Raw genomic sequence first — 18,861 nt, 5'->3', positions numbered from 1 at the left:
ACAAAGATGGGGGACATTTACTGGAATTGTCTGAGATTCAGCATCAACATCGCAAAGCAAAATTGCATTGAATTAAGCAGTTGCACAAGGGGTCACAAAGTAGAGACACCTTGCTAAATGCTTCTCAATGCAGGTGTGAGGTGTCTTCGAAAATGTCCAGCAGAAACAAGCAGTGCTTGCTAATATATCAGAATATCTCCATGCTACATGAATGAGTCATCAAAGAAATGTTTTGGACATAATTCATTAGAGCAGTCTACTATATTACTCAAATCTCATCTAGAGATTCAGTAGTTGGCTTTAGGAGACTGAACTGCACATAGCAGGTTGGCAAGTCAAGTCAGTTACATTAGATACCTTGCTAAATGTTACTCAATGCAGTTGTCTTGCAAAATTTCCAGCAGAAATAAGCAGTGCTTGCTAGCTCATATGCTACATGAGTCATCAAATAAATCAAAGAAATGTTTCAGACACAAGTCATCAGAGAACTCTACTATATTACTCCCTCAAATTTCATCTAGAAATTCAGTAGTTGACTTTAGGAGACTGAACTGCACATAGCTAGTTGGTGCGTTAAATTGTTAACTTAACACATGTTGTCAACAGACTAGCTAACTTTGTGATCTAACAAAAATGTGTCGCCATCAGAAATTGATCAGGAATGCTCACTTGCTGAGTACTGAATTACTGACACTGCAAAAAGAAGCAAAAACAAAATCTGGATACTGATATCAAACAGCTCACGCTATCTGCAACGTCTCAGATTTTACTCCTGTATCTAACCACCTTTGCAAGCGTCTCCTGAGCCGCCATTGTCTGGGCATGGTCATGGCCAAGCATGACCGTCCTGATGCTGATGCAGGTTCTGCACAGCTCCTCAGCACTGTCGAATAGCCCACCTCGCATCAGTAGCTTCGCCCTTGTCTCGTGCAGCGTTGCTTTCAGCAGTGCCATCTCATGCCAGATGAACTCGTCAACATGGTTGTTTGTCTGCAGTTTCTTCTTCCAGCACAGTGATCCCTGCTTCTGGTCCTGAATCCGCGATGCGATTGACTTCTCTGTGTCCTCAAGGATGTTGGTGCACACCTTGAGCAACTCCAATGCCGAACTGCAGCGTGAGAATGTCATGAATGCTTGGATTGCTAGGGGCAGTGCTATCTTCTTGATGAAGAGCACCAAGTCGACCGCCTTAAGTTGAACCACGGGTGGATCTGATTTGAAGCCAAACAGAAGGAATGCACTAGCCCACATGTGGTCAGTGTACATAGACATATTGCCAGTCCTTATGACACCAGATACTGCTGCAGTTGCAGGCGCCAAACCACCACTGATCTTGCCAAACAGTTGAATGATTGGATGAAACTGGATCCAGCAACCTGGCTGAGTTGTTTTTCGTGCCAAGCCAAGTTTTACTAGTAGGTGTGCTGACTCCACCTCAGCTTTCCTTGCCTGCGGTGGTAGAAAGCAGTGTGTGCCGCACAAGAGTGCGGTCTTAAGGGATTCACTCCACAACTGAATGCTATTGGCTTTTGTTGGCAGCTTGCTGGCCATGGCAGCTAGCAGAGTTGATGAGGTAGGAGATGGAGCTAACCACGAGCCCACTGTTATCATCTTCAAGGCAAGGCAGCCTCCTTTCACCTGGTCCATCAATGCGAAGCAGAACACTAATAGCTTAATTAGGAACAAATTGTTCTGCCATAAGTTGTCATCACCGGAACTGAGCACGATCATGTTATCATTCAGTGATACCCGCTCAACTGCCTCAAACAGAATACCCGGAGCAATCATTAACTCAGATAACAGTGAACCAACAAGCCACAGCCCAAAGTTCAGTCGTCCCAGCTGCTCATCGAATTTTCTCAGAACTTCTATTTCCTCAGGAGGGTAGTCCTCCTTCGTTTTACCTTTTATCAGGATCATAGCATCATGAAATGAGAGCTTCGGAAGATGCATTGGTGCAAGGTTCATCACTACCGCGAGCCGTGTTGTCACGATGACATGGCTTGCTCCAGTGTTCCTAGGTAAGAAGTCTTGCAGGTCCTTCCCTTCCCACCAATCCCTCTCACTCTCGAGGTTATCAATGATAAGCAAGTAAGGCACATCCCTGAAAAGCTCTCTCTTCACCCTTTGAAAAGCATCCAACTCTTGCTCCTCAAAGCTCCTGATCCTGCCATGCTCCTTCTCAGTCTCAGTGCTGATATCCAGCCCCAAATACCTCGACAAATTCAGTATATTCTGCCTCATGTACTTGGCCTCCCCTCCAATCCACAACACCATCTTGTACCGCTGTGAGTACCGGTATGCAAACTCCAATGCCAGCTCTGTCTTGCCAATGCCTGAAATGCCATTGATGCAGATCATATTGCCATTGCCATGATCCTTGCTGTTGCACCTGAATCTTGACTTCATGTGCTTTGGTCTCTGCTTCTGAAGGCTTCGCACTTTCGCTGACGAAAACTGAATCGCTGGATCAACAAATGCCTCCAACATAGGCTTCTTGCAGCCATTAGATGTCCTCACCGTGTCACTCTCCTCATCAGCAAATCCATCTGACACGCCACTGGATCCACAATTTGGCATGGTGCCACTCTGGCACACCGCATCTTCGGCATCGCCTGTGCACCCGAATAACATTCCTTCGATCTCCGCAAGCTCGTTCTCCCTACCAATAAAATGCCTATTCCGCGGAAAAGGCAACCCCTCAATCCCTTCGCCCTCTTTTTCACCAATTGTCCCTCGACCAAGCTTCAATTGCAGCATGGCAACTACTCTTGAAACAGAGCTCCTCCAGGTGCTCTCGTCTGTCTCAAGCTTCAACTCATGGCAGCGCATTAGCCCCTCCAACGCTTCCATCCCCTCCCTGTCTTCCGGCTTGCTGTCAAACAGCCCGGCGATGTCTGACACTCGGGTGTGGAACAAGATTGGCACCAAGTTCCTCTTCTGAGCAAAGAACCGGATCTCCTCGAGGACGAACGGATTGAGGAAGCTAGAAAAGGTGACAACCACGATGCCGAAAGACACTGAACAGATGATACGGTCTGCAACCTCATGGCTGTGTGCGCCGGAGTACCTAGCGCGGTCGGCCATGAAAGCAGCAATGCCTTGCAGCTCGAGCTCTGACTTGAGCCACTTGCAGAATCTCGTGAGAGGGATCCCTTCGCCATGGAAACCAATGTACACGTCGCAGCTCCGGAGCTTGTTGTTGGACTTGGACATGGGCGACGCGACGGCGCCACGTGTGAGCGAGACGCGCGGCATGGAGAAGGAGAACGACACGCGCTGCGCCGCCGCCGGCGCGTCGCCACCATCGGAAGACCTGCGGAGGTCGGTGCCCCGAGAGTCGTAGCGCTCCGATGGGGGCGTGCGGGAGGCGCTTGGGGCGTCGGTGTCCTCCGAGAGGAACCCGCTGGTGCAGGACGCCGGCGGAGGCACGGTAGTGGTGGCGGCGGCGGCATTGGAGACCTTTGTTTCTTGATGCGGCGGCGGCGGCTCGGTGACTCGAGGGGAGATGTAGGGAGACTGCAGAGCCGAGACGAACGCGGAAGACGGCGGCGACGGCGAGTTGAGGTAGGGCGAGGCGGGGTTCGACCAGTCGGAGCCGCGGCGGCATCCGGCACCGGTCGTCTTGATGCTGAGGGACGCTGTGGCGATGGGGATGTCTTTGGGCACATCTTGGTAGAATGGAACCTTTCGCTGCCCTTCCATGGTTAACAAGCAAATCAATAAGATGGAAATCTCCCTGGCAAGAACTTCATACTAGTAATTTCGTCCTCCTTTTCCTGTCAAAAAATCCAGCAAAAACAAGGAAATTTCTTGTCTTATTTCGAACTAGAATCGAGGACACAAACGAACATGCATCGATGCAGAGTCAGATAATGCAGGGTTTTTTAGTAAAGAGTCAGATAATGCAGTTTAAAACGCCAAAGCAAAGGAACTTGTCATTCGCCAAACTAAATAAAATAGACGCAGACTGAGGAAGTTACCAGTAGCCTTCAAGAATCCAACAATGCCCTTGGCGGTGCGACGGCAGACCTGCTCGAGCTTCAAGAACCCAAGGCGACAGGGAAGTCGGTAGGACTAAAAAAATGCCCAACTTTTGGTATACAAACATAGAATTAATTGTACCCCCTCCTATGATTTTGTCTCGAGGCGTAAAGAAACTTTGAAAGTCGGTGGCTGTTTGAACTCTGAAGTTCTGAACTAAAGTACTCCTGAAATTTGAGAGGTGGGGATGGCAAAAGAAGAAGAAAGAACAAACTGTGTGGAAGATGACATCAAAAGGCGCAAGAGAAAGGAGCAGCGGCTAGAAGAATCCCAGAGCCGCGAAGACCAAGGCAAAAGGCAGCCCGCGACCAAGACCTGATGCAGCAACACCGATGATGCTTGGATGGAAGTTTGGGCATGGTTGCGAAGCACTGGACTGGCCGGAAGCCGGATCAGGCAGAGACGATTGAATGAAATGAAACGGAGATGTACCTGGTACTACTACCTGTGTCTCTGTGTGTTTCATTCACTGGCCGGCCGGATCAGATGGACCAATGGATTAATGTCCACTGCACACTGACCAGGCTTTGCTTTAACTGCTAGACTAGTACAACTACATGCGCCTGCTCTGCTCCCAAGAATCTCCAGCAGATCTGCAATGCGATTAGCGCCTCTGATTGCACACCTGAGCTTCCGTGATCCTCCACTCCAAATGTAATTGCTTCCGGAGATGATATGACAGACGATACTCGTGAAGGGGCGTCCAGGTCCAGGTCTAGGGGTCGGTCTCCCGCGTGTTGGGTCAGCAGATTCTGGGCCGGATGGAGGGAGGGACCAGGCGAGACCGCAGTTAGGGCACTGCACTATCGTCGTCTCCCATTCAAGGCTCGAGTGAAGCGAGGACGGGCGGGGACAAAACCCAAACGGCTCTGCCTCCTCACATGCTTTGGGCACATGTAGCGCCGCAGAGCCGGCCAGATGTTGCACGGCGATCGGGTCACCCGGTTATGGACTGGATTCTGATTCTGTTTGTTAAAATACAAGTGGAATGATCTTTTTTTTCTCATCAGTATAAGTTCTTGGGTGAATTTTTTTTACAGTTTTGCTACATAGAAGTTGACTAATTTTTAGTTAGAAACGAGTTGACATACTTAAATTTTAATCCAATGACAGCACGCACGAGATGGAGAAGTGGGATGATGTACAGACCTTGATCCAATAGGTCTAGTGCGTCAACTGAAATTTAAGACATTTTTTCTTAAAAATCAAGCAAAAGTTCGAACTGGTAGGAAAGGGTGGGTGATATATTTCAACACCGCAACTATTTTAGTTAACAGTGAGTTAGTCGAGGTTTGAACTTGAGACCTCTTGATTTTGATACCATATTGAATTGATGCAACTCACCAATTTCAACCAAAAGTCTGAACTGCTAGGGAATAGTGCTTAATATATTTCAACATTGTTCCATCTCTTCGGCTCGGGGTGGGCAGACCATGACAACTCGCCATGGTGAACTGGTGATGAGTTGAGGAACTCGGCCAAGCTCGAGGGTACAACAATGGACCTGAACTCTTGAATCCAGATGACAATGGGTACCCATTACTCGTGTACCCGGCGGGTAAAAACCTCGTTAAGATACGGTGGATCAATTTATCCATGAGTATGTAAACGGAAAAAATCTTATACCTAGCGGGTACGTGCACGGGATACACAACTCATACAATTTTCTCGTAACAAATGGTAAATTGTTCCATGCGCACAAAAGCCTGCTTCATAGACGTGTCTAAGATGTTGCAGTGTTTTTTCTGCATGTTTTTTACAAGCCATGAGAAAAATATATGTGCATGTGTGATTTTTTCTGCATTGTCGCGCCAACCATGTCGTATGCGTAAAGCAACAGACTCATGCGGGCCGACTCGGTGAGAAAGAAAAGCGCGCATAACGTTCTAGCCGACTCGCGTCAAAAGCCCAAAATTCTACTTGCAAAAGAAGCCCAAAATTTCACCTATTGGGCCTCTCCAAAGCCTCTTCGGGACTATGTTGGGCCTAGCAGACAGAGGTTTGGTCAATCCTAAAGAAAGTTCGTCCAATCGATGCTTCCTTTCGCTAAAAATAAATAAATAAATCGATGCTTCCTTTCTGAACGTTTGTTTCTGCGCTAGCTCGCATCTATCGGCACGCCGACCAACAAAATGGGCACTGTCCGCTGCGTCCACTGTTTCCTGGCGGCATCGCGGCGAGAGTCACGCGCACAACGCCACAACGTGGCTTCTCCCAGTTTATTTATTTTGCGTATCTTGATTCATATACTCCGTATTGGCCGGCGATACGGTCTGTACAAAGAAGCAACGCGTATCCCCCAGGACCATAACCGGCCGGCAAAACCAAAACCATCCGACAATGGCCGCCACCGGCGCTGGAGAAGGCAAGAAAGCGGCCGCCGGAAGCAGCGTCCACAGCAAGACCCTCCTCAAAAGCGAGCAACTCTACCAGGTAATCCAACCATCTAAAAACCGCACCAAAACCAAGCCTTCTTCGATCGCTTCAAAAGGACTGTTGATCCCCAACGTTTTCCTCTGCTGGAGTAGTATATACTGGAGTCGACGGTGTTCCCGCGCGAGCCCGACGGCCTTCGCGAGCTGCGCCTCGCCACCGCGAGTTACCCCGGGTAAGGATCGGATCCTATTCCAATTCAATTCCTAGGATTAGTAGTGCTCGCTCCAGTGCCCAGCGGCGGAATTCTTTTTGTTGTCCTTGCTCGACCCGACCGGGTTGATGCACGGCTGGTGTTTGACTGTTTGCCCCGGCCGAACTGGCGAGACGCGCGTGCAGGGCCCGCATGGCGGCGGCGCCGGACCAGGTGCAGCTGTTCGGGCTTCTGATCGAGATGCTCGGCGCCAGGAACACCATCGAGGTCGGCGTGTTCACCGGGTACTCGCTGCTCGCCACCGCCCTCGCCCTCCCCCATGATGGCAAGGTTAATTTCTACCCTGCGTTCGGCCTCTTGGTGCACGCGCGCGCTAAGTTTGTTTTTGCCTGATCTGATCTCGGTGACGGTGATCCCTGTACAGGTAGTGGCCATCGACGTTAGCCGCGAGAGTTACGACGAGATAGGATCGCCGGTGATTCACAAGGCCGGCATGGCGCATAAGATCGACTTCCGCGTGGGGCTGGCGCTGCAAGTGCTTGATCAACTGGTAGCCGAGGTATCCATCCCCTCCGAGGCTCTGACTCGTCCGAGATCGAGATGATGGTGACATAACCCACGGCCGCCCGCCACGGCGTCGGTCATTGACTTTGGGCAGGACGGCAGCACGGGCAAGTTCGACTTCGCGTTCGTGGACGCGGACAAGGCCAACTTCGGCAACTACCACGAGCGGCTGCTGCGGCTGGTCAGGGTCGGGGGCCTCATCGCCTACGACAACACGCTGTGGGGCGGCTCTGTGGCCGCCACCGACGAGGCGGCGGCGGAGCTCTCGGAGCGGGACCGGGAGCTCGCGGGGATCGCCAGGGAGTTCAACGCCGCGCTCGCCGGCGACCGCCGCGTGCAGGTTTGCCAGCTCGCCATCTCCGACGGGATCATGCTGTGCCGCCGCGTCGCCTGATGGCCAGACACACCGTGGGTTCTGGGTTGCAATGCTGTTGAGATGAGCCGTGGATGATGGGTACTAATTAACAATGTGTTTATGTTTGTCCGTGTTGTTAATTTAAAGTGTCGTAGCCTACGGGCTGTGCATTCTCGTCTTTGCATTCACCGCTGTGAACTGTGACGATGATTGATGCCCCCATGCTGGATGCTGATATAATTTACAGTCGACATGATCGCGATAAGCCGATAACGACAGATTGTCCAACCACGATATCGGCCTATACTGTGTACTCTGCTACCACAGTGTTACAACTAACAATTGTGAACTATTGATTTTTCTTGTGAATTGTGTGACTCCTTTGTTATGTTGCTACCACTGACACCATCGCTCTTGATTTCAGCCAGCGAACAGAGGAAGGGGAATAGAGAAAAACAATAACCCATGAACTAGATAAAAAGTAGAAAACTCAGCGCTATATTGATTAGCGGTAGCGAGAAAGATGAAGACGGCCTTTTCCATGAAGGAAGACTATGCTGTCGACAGCAAGAAGGGAAAATTTATAAATATCGACAAAAATAAAAAGGAAACATAATAATATGGTCAAGAGTAGTACAAACATGGCCTTTGTAAAAACATAGTACAAAAATAAGAACGAACGAAAAACATAGTGGCAACTGAAGTTAGAATTTGATGCAATGATGCAACTGGAATTCCAAGTCGATCATGGCTTCGAGAGATTTGTATGAGGGCAAGCATGGTAGAGTGGCTGGCGGTGGATAAAACACGACATGGGAGGAGAGAGAGGAGCGGAAAAGGGGAACACGAGAGAGTTAAAAAAAACATTTCAAATGTTCCATGTAATTGGAGAATATGTGTTCACAAATCACAACTCTTGGAGTCTAAAATAATATGTTAAAAATTGTTAACTACTCCGTAATTGCGTAATTTTTGTCTTCTATTCCATAGGCCATAAATTTTAACTGATTTTGCGAGAGAGAATGGCTAATTAATGTTGGCCTACAGAAGACAGCAATCATAGAACTTGCTGCATGAACGACCATAACGATAAATAACTCGATAAGAGGTGGAGGAAAACTCTATTTTCCGGTTTGTTTACTCTGCTTCCCTTTTCTCCCAGACTTTCACTCCTTGGATCTCCAAGATCGAATCCGAGAATTCCCGATCCCCATAGCCCTGCCATGCGCCCTTACCAATCCCACGAGCTCGTGTCTCGCGTTTCCCTGTCAGCTGTTCCGTGATCCCATCCAGCTCCTAAAGCCGCCGCGGTTGACGCCAATTGCGTCGACCGGCATGGATTCCGGCGCCAACAGCAGAAACTCTGTCGGGGATTCGCCGCCGCCGGCTTCCCCGCCAAGCCATCTGGTCGCCAAAGGCCGTGGTCTCCGCCGGTGGCGCCGTATCCGCCGCGAGCACCACGACGACGAAAGCTCCCCAGCCTGCCCTGTTGCTTCCGGCGGCGGCGGCGGCGCTGACGAGGACTCGTCGCAGCTCCACAAGCGCCGTCTCCCCGTCGCCGCCGACGCGCCTAAGGGGAAGCAAGACGCGGCAGCCGCGGAGGAGAGCCCAGCAGCGTCGGTGGAGTCCAGCTTCGTGCCGCCGGAGGCGCCGCCGTCGCCAGCCCCGACTAAGCTGGACCCAGATCTCGGCCTCCTGATCGCGTCCGCCGGATTCTCGGTGGGCGCGGGCGGGGCCGACTCGGACAACAGCGACGACCGAACCAGCAAGTCCTCCACCGCGCTCCCGCGCCACGACTTCATGCTCGGCGGCTTCGGCCGCGAACGCGACAGGGCGCGATCCCGCGCCCCCGGCGCCACTGTTCATCATGGCAAAAATCTCCGTAGTGCACGCGCGCGCGGCGCTAGTGCGCGCGCTGCCTCTACAGCCTCCTCCACGGTGGAAGCGGAGAACTCGCGCTCGAGTGTTGAGTCTGACCTCCGCAGCTCCAACGCTACTCACGCACGAAAATCAAGTGCTGGCATCGGTAGCAATGGCGTTCACAAGTTTCTGCACACTGATGGAGAGCACAGTGACGAGGAACGTCCAAGTGAGCCCTTGCTGTCTGGAGCAGGAGGGTTATATGAGAATGGGAGTGTAGTAGGGAGAATGGGAATTGGGAACGGTGATTCATATGTCAATAATCATATCTTTCATGAGTCGAGCATTGGCGAGGGTGAGAATGGAGGGATCCATTCAGGTCTCGATCCTTACACCGAATCAATTGGGATGCTTCAGTCGGCACAAGAAGCACTTGAGAATGGTATTACCAAATTCCCCTTTATTTTATCCTGGCAAATAAATCCCCTTCACTTTAGCTTGATACATGGATGAATCAGTACTCCAAGTTTGTTCATTTGATTGGGCTATTTGACATGGAAGTCAGCATTTCACATTTGCTACTTACTAGCTTAACCCTGAGGGTGTACTTGGAATCTCTAGAATACTACTAATCCTGTTCGTTCAGCCATTAGATTTTGAGATTAATCCATTCAGTTCCCTAAAGCAGACAGCTTAATTAGCTAGATTGGTAAGCCTTGTCGAACGGGTAAATCTGAATGCATAATTCTATCATCTGGAACTTGCAGTTGAAAATTTGTTAAACCTTGTTGAGGGGGGAAATCTGAGTGCCCAGAGAGATATGATGCAAGAGAAGTTGATGATTTAGTAACCAATGTTCATCAACATGTCGAACTTGGTCTCTGATATTGAGTAGTGACAAAACCCATAATAAGTGTCGGAGATTTAGTATTAGTGGAAATGAGGAACTTCCATATAAATTAAGCGTGGACACATCTATGATAGTTATCAATGTGGAATTGTCAGCTATGGCATCAATAGACTTGAATGGTGGAGGAAGAGGGAATGTAAACTTCCACCGTTACAATGGGCTACAGCAGAGGACATGTGTGTCCACTTTTGAATGAGCTTGCTCTCATGGATAAAATTGGCAAATCTGGTGTGGGACTTGGTTCACATTGTGTGAGGACATCCTGCCAAAATGCTCTTCGTTGACATTTTATTCCATTTTACTCCCTCCGATCCATAATAAGTGTCGGAGATTTAGTATGAAATTGTACAAACATTGTACTAAATCCCCGACACTTACTGTGGATCGGAGGGAGTAGTTGTAAGATGAGGTGTTCAAACCTTAAAAGTCATAGCATGCTTGTTTGGAAAGGAAAGACAGCTAATATGATTTTATATTTTGCATGTTTGACAAATTATAGACTACAAACAGTTAAGTGGTGACTTGGTGAGTTGATTATTCTCTTAATTCAATGCCGTGGCAATCAATTACTGCAATAGTTGACCTGTCCATTTTGTGACAAAATACTTCACTCTTATAGTAATAATTTACTCTAATTTATGTAATTATATGGGCTGTGGTATTCAGTTTTTAAAAATATTTTCATGTCAGAATAAGTGGCCTGCTTCATCTCCTAGTTTTAAGAAGATTTTTTTTTACTCCGCGCTCTGCAAGGGCAAGCGTTTTTCCAAGTAGTTTCTGTAGAAGCCACTATATAGTACAGCATAAACAGTAAAGACCATATGCTAGGCATGCATGTTCTGAGAAGTTGCCATAGTCCATTTCCTGTTATAAATTTGTGACTGATCTGTTGGCATATCATTGCAGGCCAAACTATTTTGTTGAATAGATGAATCTTCCTTTGCCCTAGTCAAAACGTTTTTACAATAACTATTTGCTTCTACATAATTCTGCAGAGATCCAAAAGTTTTTGGAAATCGGAAAAGATGACATTGAAAATTCCACAACCAACTACAATGGAAATGAATGGAGTAGTTCACCCAATGGTGAAGAATTTTCAGAAGAACTAGGTGAAAAGTTGAAGCTCCTTGAGTCCAAACTGGAAGAAACTTCATTACTCATCAGTGAGAAACTTGATGCACTCAACCAGACACAACCAATGGAAGCCATGCTTCTGCAATCTGAAGTTGATCAACTACTCATGGAGAAGATGGAAGCAGAGATTCAGTGCTTCATTATGAAAAGAGCTTCAGAAGCTTGGCAACCCCAGACCGAAGATAAGGTTTCTCTGTGCGAGGCACAGAAATCTCTGTCGGAGGATCATAAACAGTTGGAAGTCAAGCTACGGCACACCGAGAGTAGAGCGATGACACTGGAGGCGATGGTGGAGAAGCTAGAATCACAATGCAAAGAGCTTTCGAGCACTTCAGAAGTCGTCAAGCTGCAGGCCAGAGCAACTAGAGCTTCACTTTTTTGTGCCATTCAGCTAGTGCTGCTGTGCATCGCAGTAGGGACCTTCCTCGCGCGGGTCTTTCCCTCTCCTCCTGAGTTTATACCCACTTGAGGTTAGAAAATTTCTCTCTGCATATGAGCCTTTGTGTACACATTCTTGAAAAGTTATTTCTTGTAATCAATTAGGCATTGATGGCCTTACAATTTTCAGTTTGTAACATCAACCGAGATTTTGCTAGTAATCTCATCATCACTTTACTGTGTACTTAATTACAAAGCTGCATGTTACTTACTTCTCTGTATTCTGGAAATATTGTGCTGTCATCATCTTCTCTGCTGTTGTGAGTATTTTTTGCAAGTCATGAAGTAGTGGAATTTATCTGGGGCACACATACTGAATACTCTAACAAAAGATTGACATGGAGAAAGAGAAAAATAAAATTCATGTGGCAATAATATACAGACGCGCTTGCACTACTTGTCCGGATCAATTAATCTTTGACCATCTCACATACATGACACCACTGATCATCACGTAGAACCAAACATGCACAGATTACAACAAACTCCTCCGGGCAGGAGAGAGAGGTATATGATCAGCCGAAGAAGCTGGGGTCGTATCCATTGCTGGTGGTGGCGAGGATGTAGTAGGCGACGATGTGGCCGATGGATCCCCATGCGAGGACGTCGACGATGTTGAAGCCGACGGGGTCGTTGGACTTGAGGATGCCGGCGAACTCCTTGGCGCGCTGGTCGCCGGCCTCGAAGTGCGTCTTGCCGTTCTGCGCGGGGACCTGCTTCGCCACGTTCTCCCGCTGGAAGTTGAAGAAGACGAAGCGGCCCAGGAAGAGCGACAGCCCCGTGCTGAGGCTGATCACCACCGACGGCTCCAGCGCCGCCCGCGCCGCCACGGACCGCCTCGCCGTGGCCGGGGCCGCCCGGAACGAGACCGCCGCGCGGGGCGACGGCGCCAGGCGGAGCCCGGCCACAGACGGCGGGGACAGCACGGCGGCGGTCGAGGTAGCCATGGCTATATCCTTCGTTGGAGGGAGCGCGCCGGGCTGCTGAGGAATCGATATCCTGCGAGTTCTTTGATCTCGGTAGCTACGGGTTGTTTGGTAATGGATTCTGTGGGTATATAGGGGGTTGGTGACGTGGGAGATATGGTGGGGGCGCGGGAATGCGAGGTTAGTGGTGGAGGGGAGTGGGATTTCGTGGTGTGCCCATGGCGTGTGGCCATTGGAGGGTGCTGGATAAGGTATCTAAGCCATAGCTGTTTCTCCCGGCAGTGTGTCGTGTCACTGGCGTGCCCCTGGAAAGTTACTTGGCTGGACTATGAAACCTGGAGCCCCGGCTCCTAAACCCGAAACCAGAGCAGCCGGAGCAGAGAGCCGAAAGCTGCAGCACCACGGAGCTGAATCCGTGAAGCACAGCGGGTGCTACCTCATTTTTGCGGAGCCCAAATTTTCTGGATTCCACTCTGCAAATTGGAGGTATTGCCACCGAGCTCGAGCCGCAACACCCCCACGCGCCCTCCCAATCTCGACCCACACATCAACCTTTCCGGTCAACTTCCTCCTTTCAAGTTCCAACCAAGCACACACCAGCAGGCCGGCCTGCTGGTTGAGCTACTTATGAACTTGTTAGCCTAGATGGCCTTAAGCAGAATAAGTTCCTGAGAAGAGCTAGCAACTGAACCTTCCCTAGGGATGGATGGAAGATTCTGGAAGCAAAGTCTATATGCAATATTGGAAGAACATAGACCAGAGGGTGTATGTTTCCAACAGCGAACATCTTCACCTAAGGCTTGAATGATAGGAATGTTCAAAATGATGTTAGTTGTGTCAGAGCTAAAGAGGTTAATGAAGAGGTTAGTAATGAGATCAGCATTCCAAGTTTTAACACCTGGGATCCACGGATCTTCAACTTTGGCAGGGTAATTGAAGGTCTCCGGCCTGGATAATGCGACCATGTGGTCATCGTCTACCACTGTGTACATATTCCGTCTCTAGTATGTTGGTGGTCACTGTCATGCACCCTTAAGTATTTGGTATTATGTCGACTGAAATTTCGAACGGCATGTAAAACTATACCGTTTACTTCCAGGTCGCCGGAGCTGGTGTGGCATGCCAAATAGGCCGGAGTGCCTGACTAGTGGGCTTGACCGATCATAAAAATGGGGGGAAAACACTAGATGAAATAATCTGTGTCACAAGTTTACTTAAATGAAGTATGTTTGTAGAAATTCCACCGAATGGGATAAATTACGTTGCAAAAGTGAAAGTAGTGGTTAACAAAGTTGGAATTTGTCTCTTTCTCTAACTTCGGTTGTTGATATATAAGAAGACAATTTAAGTCACAAAAGTATTTTATTGCTATTTAAAAATAAACTAACAAGTTTGTGCTAAAATAACAGTCAGCTGCGTCTTGACAACTATGCCCATATCTAAAATGTCATGTACTATTTGGAACAAAAGGAGTACATTGCAACTTCGGTCCACAATATCAACTAATTTCAAAAATGTGGTGTCCATGTCGTCGGCATCCTTGCAGAATGGATAGGAGGCGCGTTGCGAACATTTATGTCGAGCGGGAGCATCCGGTATTCGATGTCAAGGTCTCTCAAGATCTTCATCATCTCGTGGAGAATGAGCTCCCTTCTTTCAAACCTCATCCCCATGTCCTGGAAGTTGATCGTGTGGCGGCACCATATAGATATTTTCAGCCTGTTTGTATCGTCGATGTCGCGGAGCACGACCATGGAGCCAGGGTACCAGTGTTCCTTCTTGTTGTCAAGGTAGCTGAAATTTGATATGAGAATGGATATGATTGATTTAACACAGTCATAATGTCAAAGCTAAAATAGCACCATCAAAGTGTCAAAGATTGATGTAATGACTTGACGAGATTGCTCATGACAGAGGTAATTCGGGCAAGAATAAAATGAAACTGAGGCAAGAGCAACAATACTTACTGCATTAGTCTTTCCTTCATGAGAGCCAGTTTCTCCACCGGTGTGGCGACATGAACAGAGAAATCGACGGCATCTCCCATGTCGGGGCTCCTGTAGTAGTTCATTATGGGTAACGTGGCGAGCTTGCTGTTGGGGTAGTAAACCTTGAGGTTGTCGTACCGCAGGAAGATGGTGGTCATGATGTTCATCTCCTCAACGACCACCTGAAATTCCCAACGATCTGGAGCCACGTCAGTTAGTGTAGGGAGGCGAAGCTAGCGACCCTTTGTTGGGAATCAACAACAGGAAGCATTTTAACCTGCATCCCATCGACCTCGCAGCGGTCGCCGACGTCGAACGGGTGCATGACGAAGAGGAAGACGATGGCCTCGAAGATGGTCTTGAGCGTGTTGCCGAACATGAAGACGGCGACGAGGAGCTGCGAGCTGAGGAAGACGAAGAAGCGCGTGGTGGCGATCCCCAGGATGAGGAGCCAGAGCGCGAAGACGATGAGCGCCACCACGACGTTGGCCATCTGGTGGAGCTTGTTCACAGCCGTCTTGGTGTCGTTGAGCGTGAGGGCCAGCGCCTTGCGCTCCCTGAAGGCGTTCACCACCCAGTTCTTGAGCGACCTCTTGCTCACCCTGTTGTGCTCCTGCGCCCCTTCGAAGAGGTCCATCGCTTTCATAGCCTCCTCCTGCCTCATGAAACGCATCAGATCCGACAGGTATATGTGCCTGCAGCAACGCAACATCATTCAGAATCCGGTCAGGAAACGAGGATTTAATTCTTGGAAATTTCAACTTAAAACCGTAGTGGTAGATAGTACTACTGACTTGGATCCAGGTTTGGCGACGTTGTGGAAAATCCTCTTGGCAGCGACCTTGGCCTCGTACTCGCTGTGGATCTGCGTGGCCAGCTCGTCCTCCTGGCACGTGGCGTGCTTGATCTGCTCGTCCATGGTGGTGAGCGCTCCGTACCGGACAATCTTCATCAGCCTCTTCATGCTCCACGCGGAGACGTTCTTCTGGCTGAGCCTGTGAAGCTGGTCAATGTTGATCCCTCCGTCGTCGAAATTATGGCGCTCGGTTTTCTGCCTCTGCAGCTGCTGCGGCTTGCTGATCCCTCGCCGAGACGTGGCCGCCGTGAGCCGCGCGCTCTTGGGCACGGGAGCAGCAGGCGCGGGCTTGCTGGGCATGGCCGCGGCCTGGAGCTCGGTCGGGATGGAGGCGCCGGCGCTCTGCAGCCGCTCCACCTCCGCGAGCATGCGGCTCTCGTCGACCAAGGGCGGGCCGGAGAGCGTCTCGATGACGTACTGGTTGAAGAGCGCGTCCTGGATCCGGTCGAAGAAGGTGGAGACGTGGAAGGAGGAGGCGAGCACCTTGAGCAGCAGCGTCTTGACGAGCCGGATCACGGTGGCCACCAGCAGGCAGCACAGCACCTTGGTCACGTAGGGCAGCACCAGCGTGTGCGTCTCCCGCTCCTCCTCCTTGGCGTCGTCCTTGTCGAAGAGCAGGTGCCAGGCCACGAGGGCCACGCCGAGCCACAGCACGTTGCGCACGGCGCGCCGCACGCCGTAGACGAAGTAGAGCACCTTCTTCCGGAGCAGGAAGTTGCGCTCCACGAAGAAGACGGCCATGCGGATGATCCAGCCGGAGACGAGCCGGCCGCAGATGAGCACGCACACCAGGACCTCCCACTTCCACAGGTGGAGACCCGAGAACTTTTTCCTGGCCAGGGTCGGGATGGTGACGCTGCACACCAGCGAGATCACGATCACCACAAGCCCAACCCATTCCAGGATGATGAGGCAGTCCACCGTCTCGCGCTTGAAGTCGGCCGTGAGCCCCTCGTCCACGAAAGGGTCGTCGTCCTCCTCGCCGCCGCCGCCCTCGAAGCCGCCGCCGCCGCCACCGCCTGTCTTGCCGAGAAAGCCCGATCTGCCGATAAGACCAGACCGAAGCTGCCCGGACTTTGGCGGGCCCTGCACGACGAAGGACTTGCGCTCGTTCCGCTGATCGCCTTCAGTGCCGTTCGGCGGCGGCGGCGGGGGGTCCATTAGCCTGGAGCGCGTCTTGCTACGCGGGAGCAGGCCGGCCGCGGCCCCCGTGGACGCCGACGTGCAGCGGATCACCTCGGCCGTGTCGACTCCCGCGTTACTTTTAGCGGCCTTGTTCGTCCGGCTGTTGCCATTGCCGACGGAGGAGGAGGAGGAGGAGGAGCCCGCCGTGGTGGACGAGGGGCAGAAGCTCTTGCGGGGGTCTTGCTGCTGGAACGAGACGCGGAGGTCCCGGGAAGGGGAGATGGCTCCACCGGCTCCGTGGCCCGGCGGCACGTGCAACAGCCGCCGCATCTCTGCTTCCATGTCGAGGTCCGGGTCGAGCGCCAGCTCGCCGCCGGCCGCGGCCTGCTTCCGGAGGAAGTTGCCGATGAGGCGGCTGGGTGGGTCGACGTCGTCGCTGCACTCGCCTTCCTCGGCGCTGGTGGCCAGCGACGAGAGCGGGCGGTTCTTGAAGCTGAAGGACTCGGCGAAGCGGCCGCCGTCGGCGCCGTTGGGCGAGGCGGGCGCGCTGGACGCGCCCGACCCGGATCCGGGGATCGCGCTGTAGGTGGAAGAGGAGTTTTGGGCGGAGGCCGCGTGGAGGGAGAAGGAGCCGGAGCCGCCGCCGCCGCCTTGGACGTCGTCGTCGATCTTGACGACGATCTCCCGGCGCTCGCGATCCTGGTCCTGGTCGAAGTCGAAGGAGGCCGACCGCGACGACCTGTTGGACCCGCCATATGACTTGATGCTGCTCTTCCGCTGAAGCTCCATTGCGCCAGGAGAGAGAGCAATCAGCGCTCAGGCGCTCGGCTCGATGGGGTTATCGACGTAGTACGTGTAGATCGAGGCGCCGGAGCGGAAGAGGACGCGGGTGCTCTGGCCACCTTCGATCGGGCAACCGCATCACGCAGGCGGCCGGAGCGGGCACGTACGCGGGATACTCAAGCCTCGCCGGACACAGCGAGGAGGACGCAATTCAATGCGCCGGCGGCAGGAAGCTAGTGTGTGTGTGAGTCACCTCAGGAGGGATCTCGGTGAGTGAAAAGGGTGGGAGCGTCTGATTTGGCACAGATGAGCTAGAGAGTTCACGTACGTATGTGAGCCCGGGAGCCTCCTGTGGGCTGCATATATCGGGTCGAGGAACATGCATGCACCCACCGGAAGACGTGGCGGTCACACGGAAGCTGGAGGAAACAAACGCTCTCCGCGACCAGCGGCGGTGAAATCAAGTTGGGACTGTGGAGACCGCTGCATAGTGGTGAGCCGGCCTATTTTGGGGGCGTTTTTCATGCGTGACTTGGTCTCATGGTCTCACTGGCTCACTCACTTCTCACCTCACCTACGGATCGGATGGATGTGGCTTCTTCCCTCATTCCTCTTGTAGCTCATATGCTCATCTCTGACATGCATGTGGGTGTGGCTTGTTGCTAGCCACTCGCCTGTCGGCGGGGACTAGGAAGACATGCACTTTTTACCCTCGCATAAAGAACAACTAGCGCGCAGAAAGATTTATTTGTCATATTTAGTTTTTTTTTGTTCAAATATTTGCCCTCGGGCCATTATTTCATTTGAAATAGCCAAAATGTGCATGCTGGAGTCACCTCTTCATGGGAGAAGCCGCTGTTGCTGCACGCGAGTCACCTCGGACGGTGCACCTCTGTATTGCGCTGAACTTATTTTATAATCTGTTGTAAGAACGTACACACGAAAGTAGAAAAAAATTGGTTAGCCAAACATGAAAATAGTGAAAAGCGGGTGAAAAAAAAGGATTATGAGAATCCACCGCAATGCCAAACGCAACCTAAACCAGTTAATTAATTAGCTAGTATTGTTGCAAGTAAAGAATGATCGAGCTTCATATCGATCGCTTTACATATTTCCTATTTCTCCATCGAAATTTATAATGAGACCCGCTCTTTAGTCTCTCGAAAGGAACGCTCTGCTGCTCATCCGTTCGGGAAGACTGTGCCTGGATCACGCCACATGTTTTGTGAGGTGAGAACTTTAGTTATGTGGGGTGACAAAACTTTAGTTCTGTAGAGTGCCAACTTTAGTT

General features: G+C 51.0%; 5 protein-coding genes across 6 annotated transcripts; 2 read left to right on the top strand and 3 right to left on the bottom strand.

The window, feature by feature from the left end:
• Positions 1 to 344: 344 nt before the first annotated feature.
• Positions 345 to 4,747, bottom strand: LOC100843818. Its single transcript, XM_003578258.4, has 2 exons — positions 3,984 to 4,747; positions 345 to 3,779 (listed from the first exon to the last, which is right to left on the bottom strand). Exon 2 carries the CDS (start codon positions 3,703 to 3,705, stop codon positions 760 to 762), a length of 2,946 nt encoding a protein of 981 aa, XP_003578306.1. The 5' UTR covers positions 3,706 to 3,779; positions 3,984 to 4,747; the 3' UTR covers positions 345 to 759.
• Positions 4,748 to 6,238: 1,491 nt separating this feature from the next.
• On the top strand, positions 6,239 to 7,913 carry LOC100843210 (probable caffeoyl-CoA O-methyltransferase At4g26220). Its single transcript, XM_003578256.3, has 5 exons — positions 6,239 to 6,477; positions 6,573 to 6,652; positions 6,817 to 6,961; positions 7,056 to 7,190; positions 7,290 to 7,913. Exons 1-5 carry the CDS (start codon positions 6,385 to 6,387, stop codon positions 7,587 to 7,589), a joined length of 753 nt encoding a protein of 250 aa, XP_003578304.1. The 5' UTR covers positions 6,239 to 6,384; the 3' UTR covers positions 7,590 to 7,913.
• Positions 7,914 to 8,651: 738 nt separating this feature from the next.
• On the top strand, positions 8,652 to 14,653 carry LOC100842905 (WPP domain-interacting protein 2). 2 transcript variants are annotated; one of them, XM_010239980.3, is made up of 3 exons: positions 8,652 to 9,852; positions 11,316 to 11,924; positions 14,365 to 14,653. In XM_010239980.3, exons 1-2 carry the CDS (start codon positions 8,886 to 8,888, stop codon positions 11,921 to 11,923), a joined length of 1,575 nt encoding a protein of 524 aa, XP_010238282.1. In that variant the 5' UTR covers positions 8,652 to 8,885; the 3' UTR covers position 11,924; positions 14,365 to 14,653. The 2 variants fall into 2 exon arrangements, with proteins under 2 accessions (XP_010238282.1, XP_003578303.1); XM_003578255.4 differs by lacking the exon at positions 14,365 to 14,653 and having other exon boundaries at positions 8,653 to 9,852; positions 11,316 to 12,081.
• LOC100842599 (photosystem I reaction center subunit V, chloroplastic) lies at positions 12,232 to 12,931 on the bottom strand. The gene has a single exon (XM_010239981.3). The coding sequence runs from the start codon at positions 12,837 to 12,839 to the stop codon at positions 12,408 to 12,410; it is 432 nt and encodes a 143-aa protein (XP_010238283.2). The 5' UTR covers positions 12,840 to 12,931; the 3' UTR covers positions 12,232 to 12,407.
• LOC100825036 (mechanosensitive ion channel protein 5) lies at positions 14,162 to 17,576 on the bottom strand. The gene is made up of 4 exons (XM_014902995.2): positions 15,601 to 17,576; positions 15,084 to 15,501; positions 14,786 to 14,988; positions 14,162 to 14,612 (listed from the first exon to the last, which is right to left on the bottom strand). The coding sequence occupies exons 1-4, from the start codon at positions 17,574 to 17,576 to the stop codon at positions 14,327 to 14,329; spliced, it is 2,883 nt and encodes a 960-aa protein (XP_014758481.1). The 3' UTR covers positions 14,162 to 14,326.
• Between the last annotated feature and the right edge of the window lie 1,285 nt (positions 17,577 to 18,861).

This window comes from Brachypodium distachyon, chromosome 4 (genome assembly GCF_000005505.3).
Source record: "Brachypodium distachyon strain Bd21 chromosome 4, Brachypodium_distachyon_v3.0, whole genome shotgun sequence".
Classification (NCBI taxonomy): domain Eukaryota; kingdom Viridiplantae; phylum Streptophyta; class Magnoliopsida; order Poales; family Poaceae; genus Brachypodium; species Brachypodium distachyon.
The sequence above is the reverse complement of the archived record's forward strand: the minus strand, read 5'-3'. Positions and strand labels throughout refer to the sequence as shown.

Excerpts from the sequence above, each read along its gene's own strand:
- LOC100843818 (XM_003578258.4), bottom strand. The coding sequence starts at position 3,705 with ATGGAAGGGCAGCGAAAGGTTCCATTCTACCAAGATGTGCCCAAAGAC.
- LOC100843210 (XM_003578256.3), top strand. The coding sequence starts at position 6,385 with ATGGCCGCCACCGGCGCTGGAGAAGGCAAGAAAGCGGCCGCCGGAAGC. Across the intron at positions 6,653-6,816 it reads GCCACCGCGAGTTACCCCGG|GGCCCGCATGGCGGCGGCGC; the intron begins GTAAGGATCGGA and ends ACGCGCGTGCAG. Across the intron at positions 7,191-7,289 it reads TTGATCAACTGGTAGCCGAG|GACGGCAGCACGGGCAAGTT; the intron begins GTATCCATCCCC and ends GACTTTGGGCAG.
- LOC100842905 (XM_010239980.3), top strand. The coding sequence starts at position 8,886 with ATGGATTCCGGCGCCAACAGCAGAAACTCTGTCGGGGATTCGCCGCCG. Across the intron at positions 9,853-11,315 it reads ACAAGAAGCACTTGAGAATG|AGATCCAAAAGTTTTTGGAA; the intron begins GTATTACCAAAT and ends ATAATTCTGCAG.
- LOC100842599 (XM_010239981.3), bottom strand. The coding sequence starts at position 12,839 with ATGGCTACCTCGACCGCCGCCGTGCTGTCCCCGCCGTCTGTGGCCGGG.
- LOC100825036 (XM_014902995.2), bottom strand. The coding sequence starts at position 17,576 with ATGGAGCTTCAGCGGAAGAGCAGCATCAAGTCATATGGCGGGTCCAAC. Across the intron at positions 15,502-15,600 it reads GTCGCCAAACCTGGATCCAA|GCACATATACCTGTCGGATC; the intron begins GTCAGTAGTACT and ends GCGTTGCTGCAG. Across the intron at positions 14,613-14,785 it reads ATGAAGGAAAGACTAATGCA|CTACCTTGACAACAAGAAGG; the intron begins GTAAGTATTGTT and ends ATCAAATTTCAG.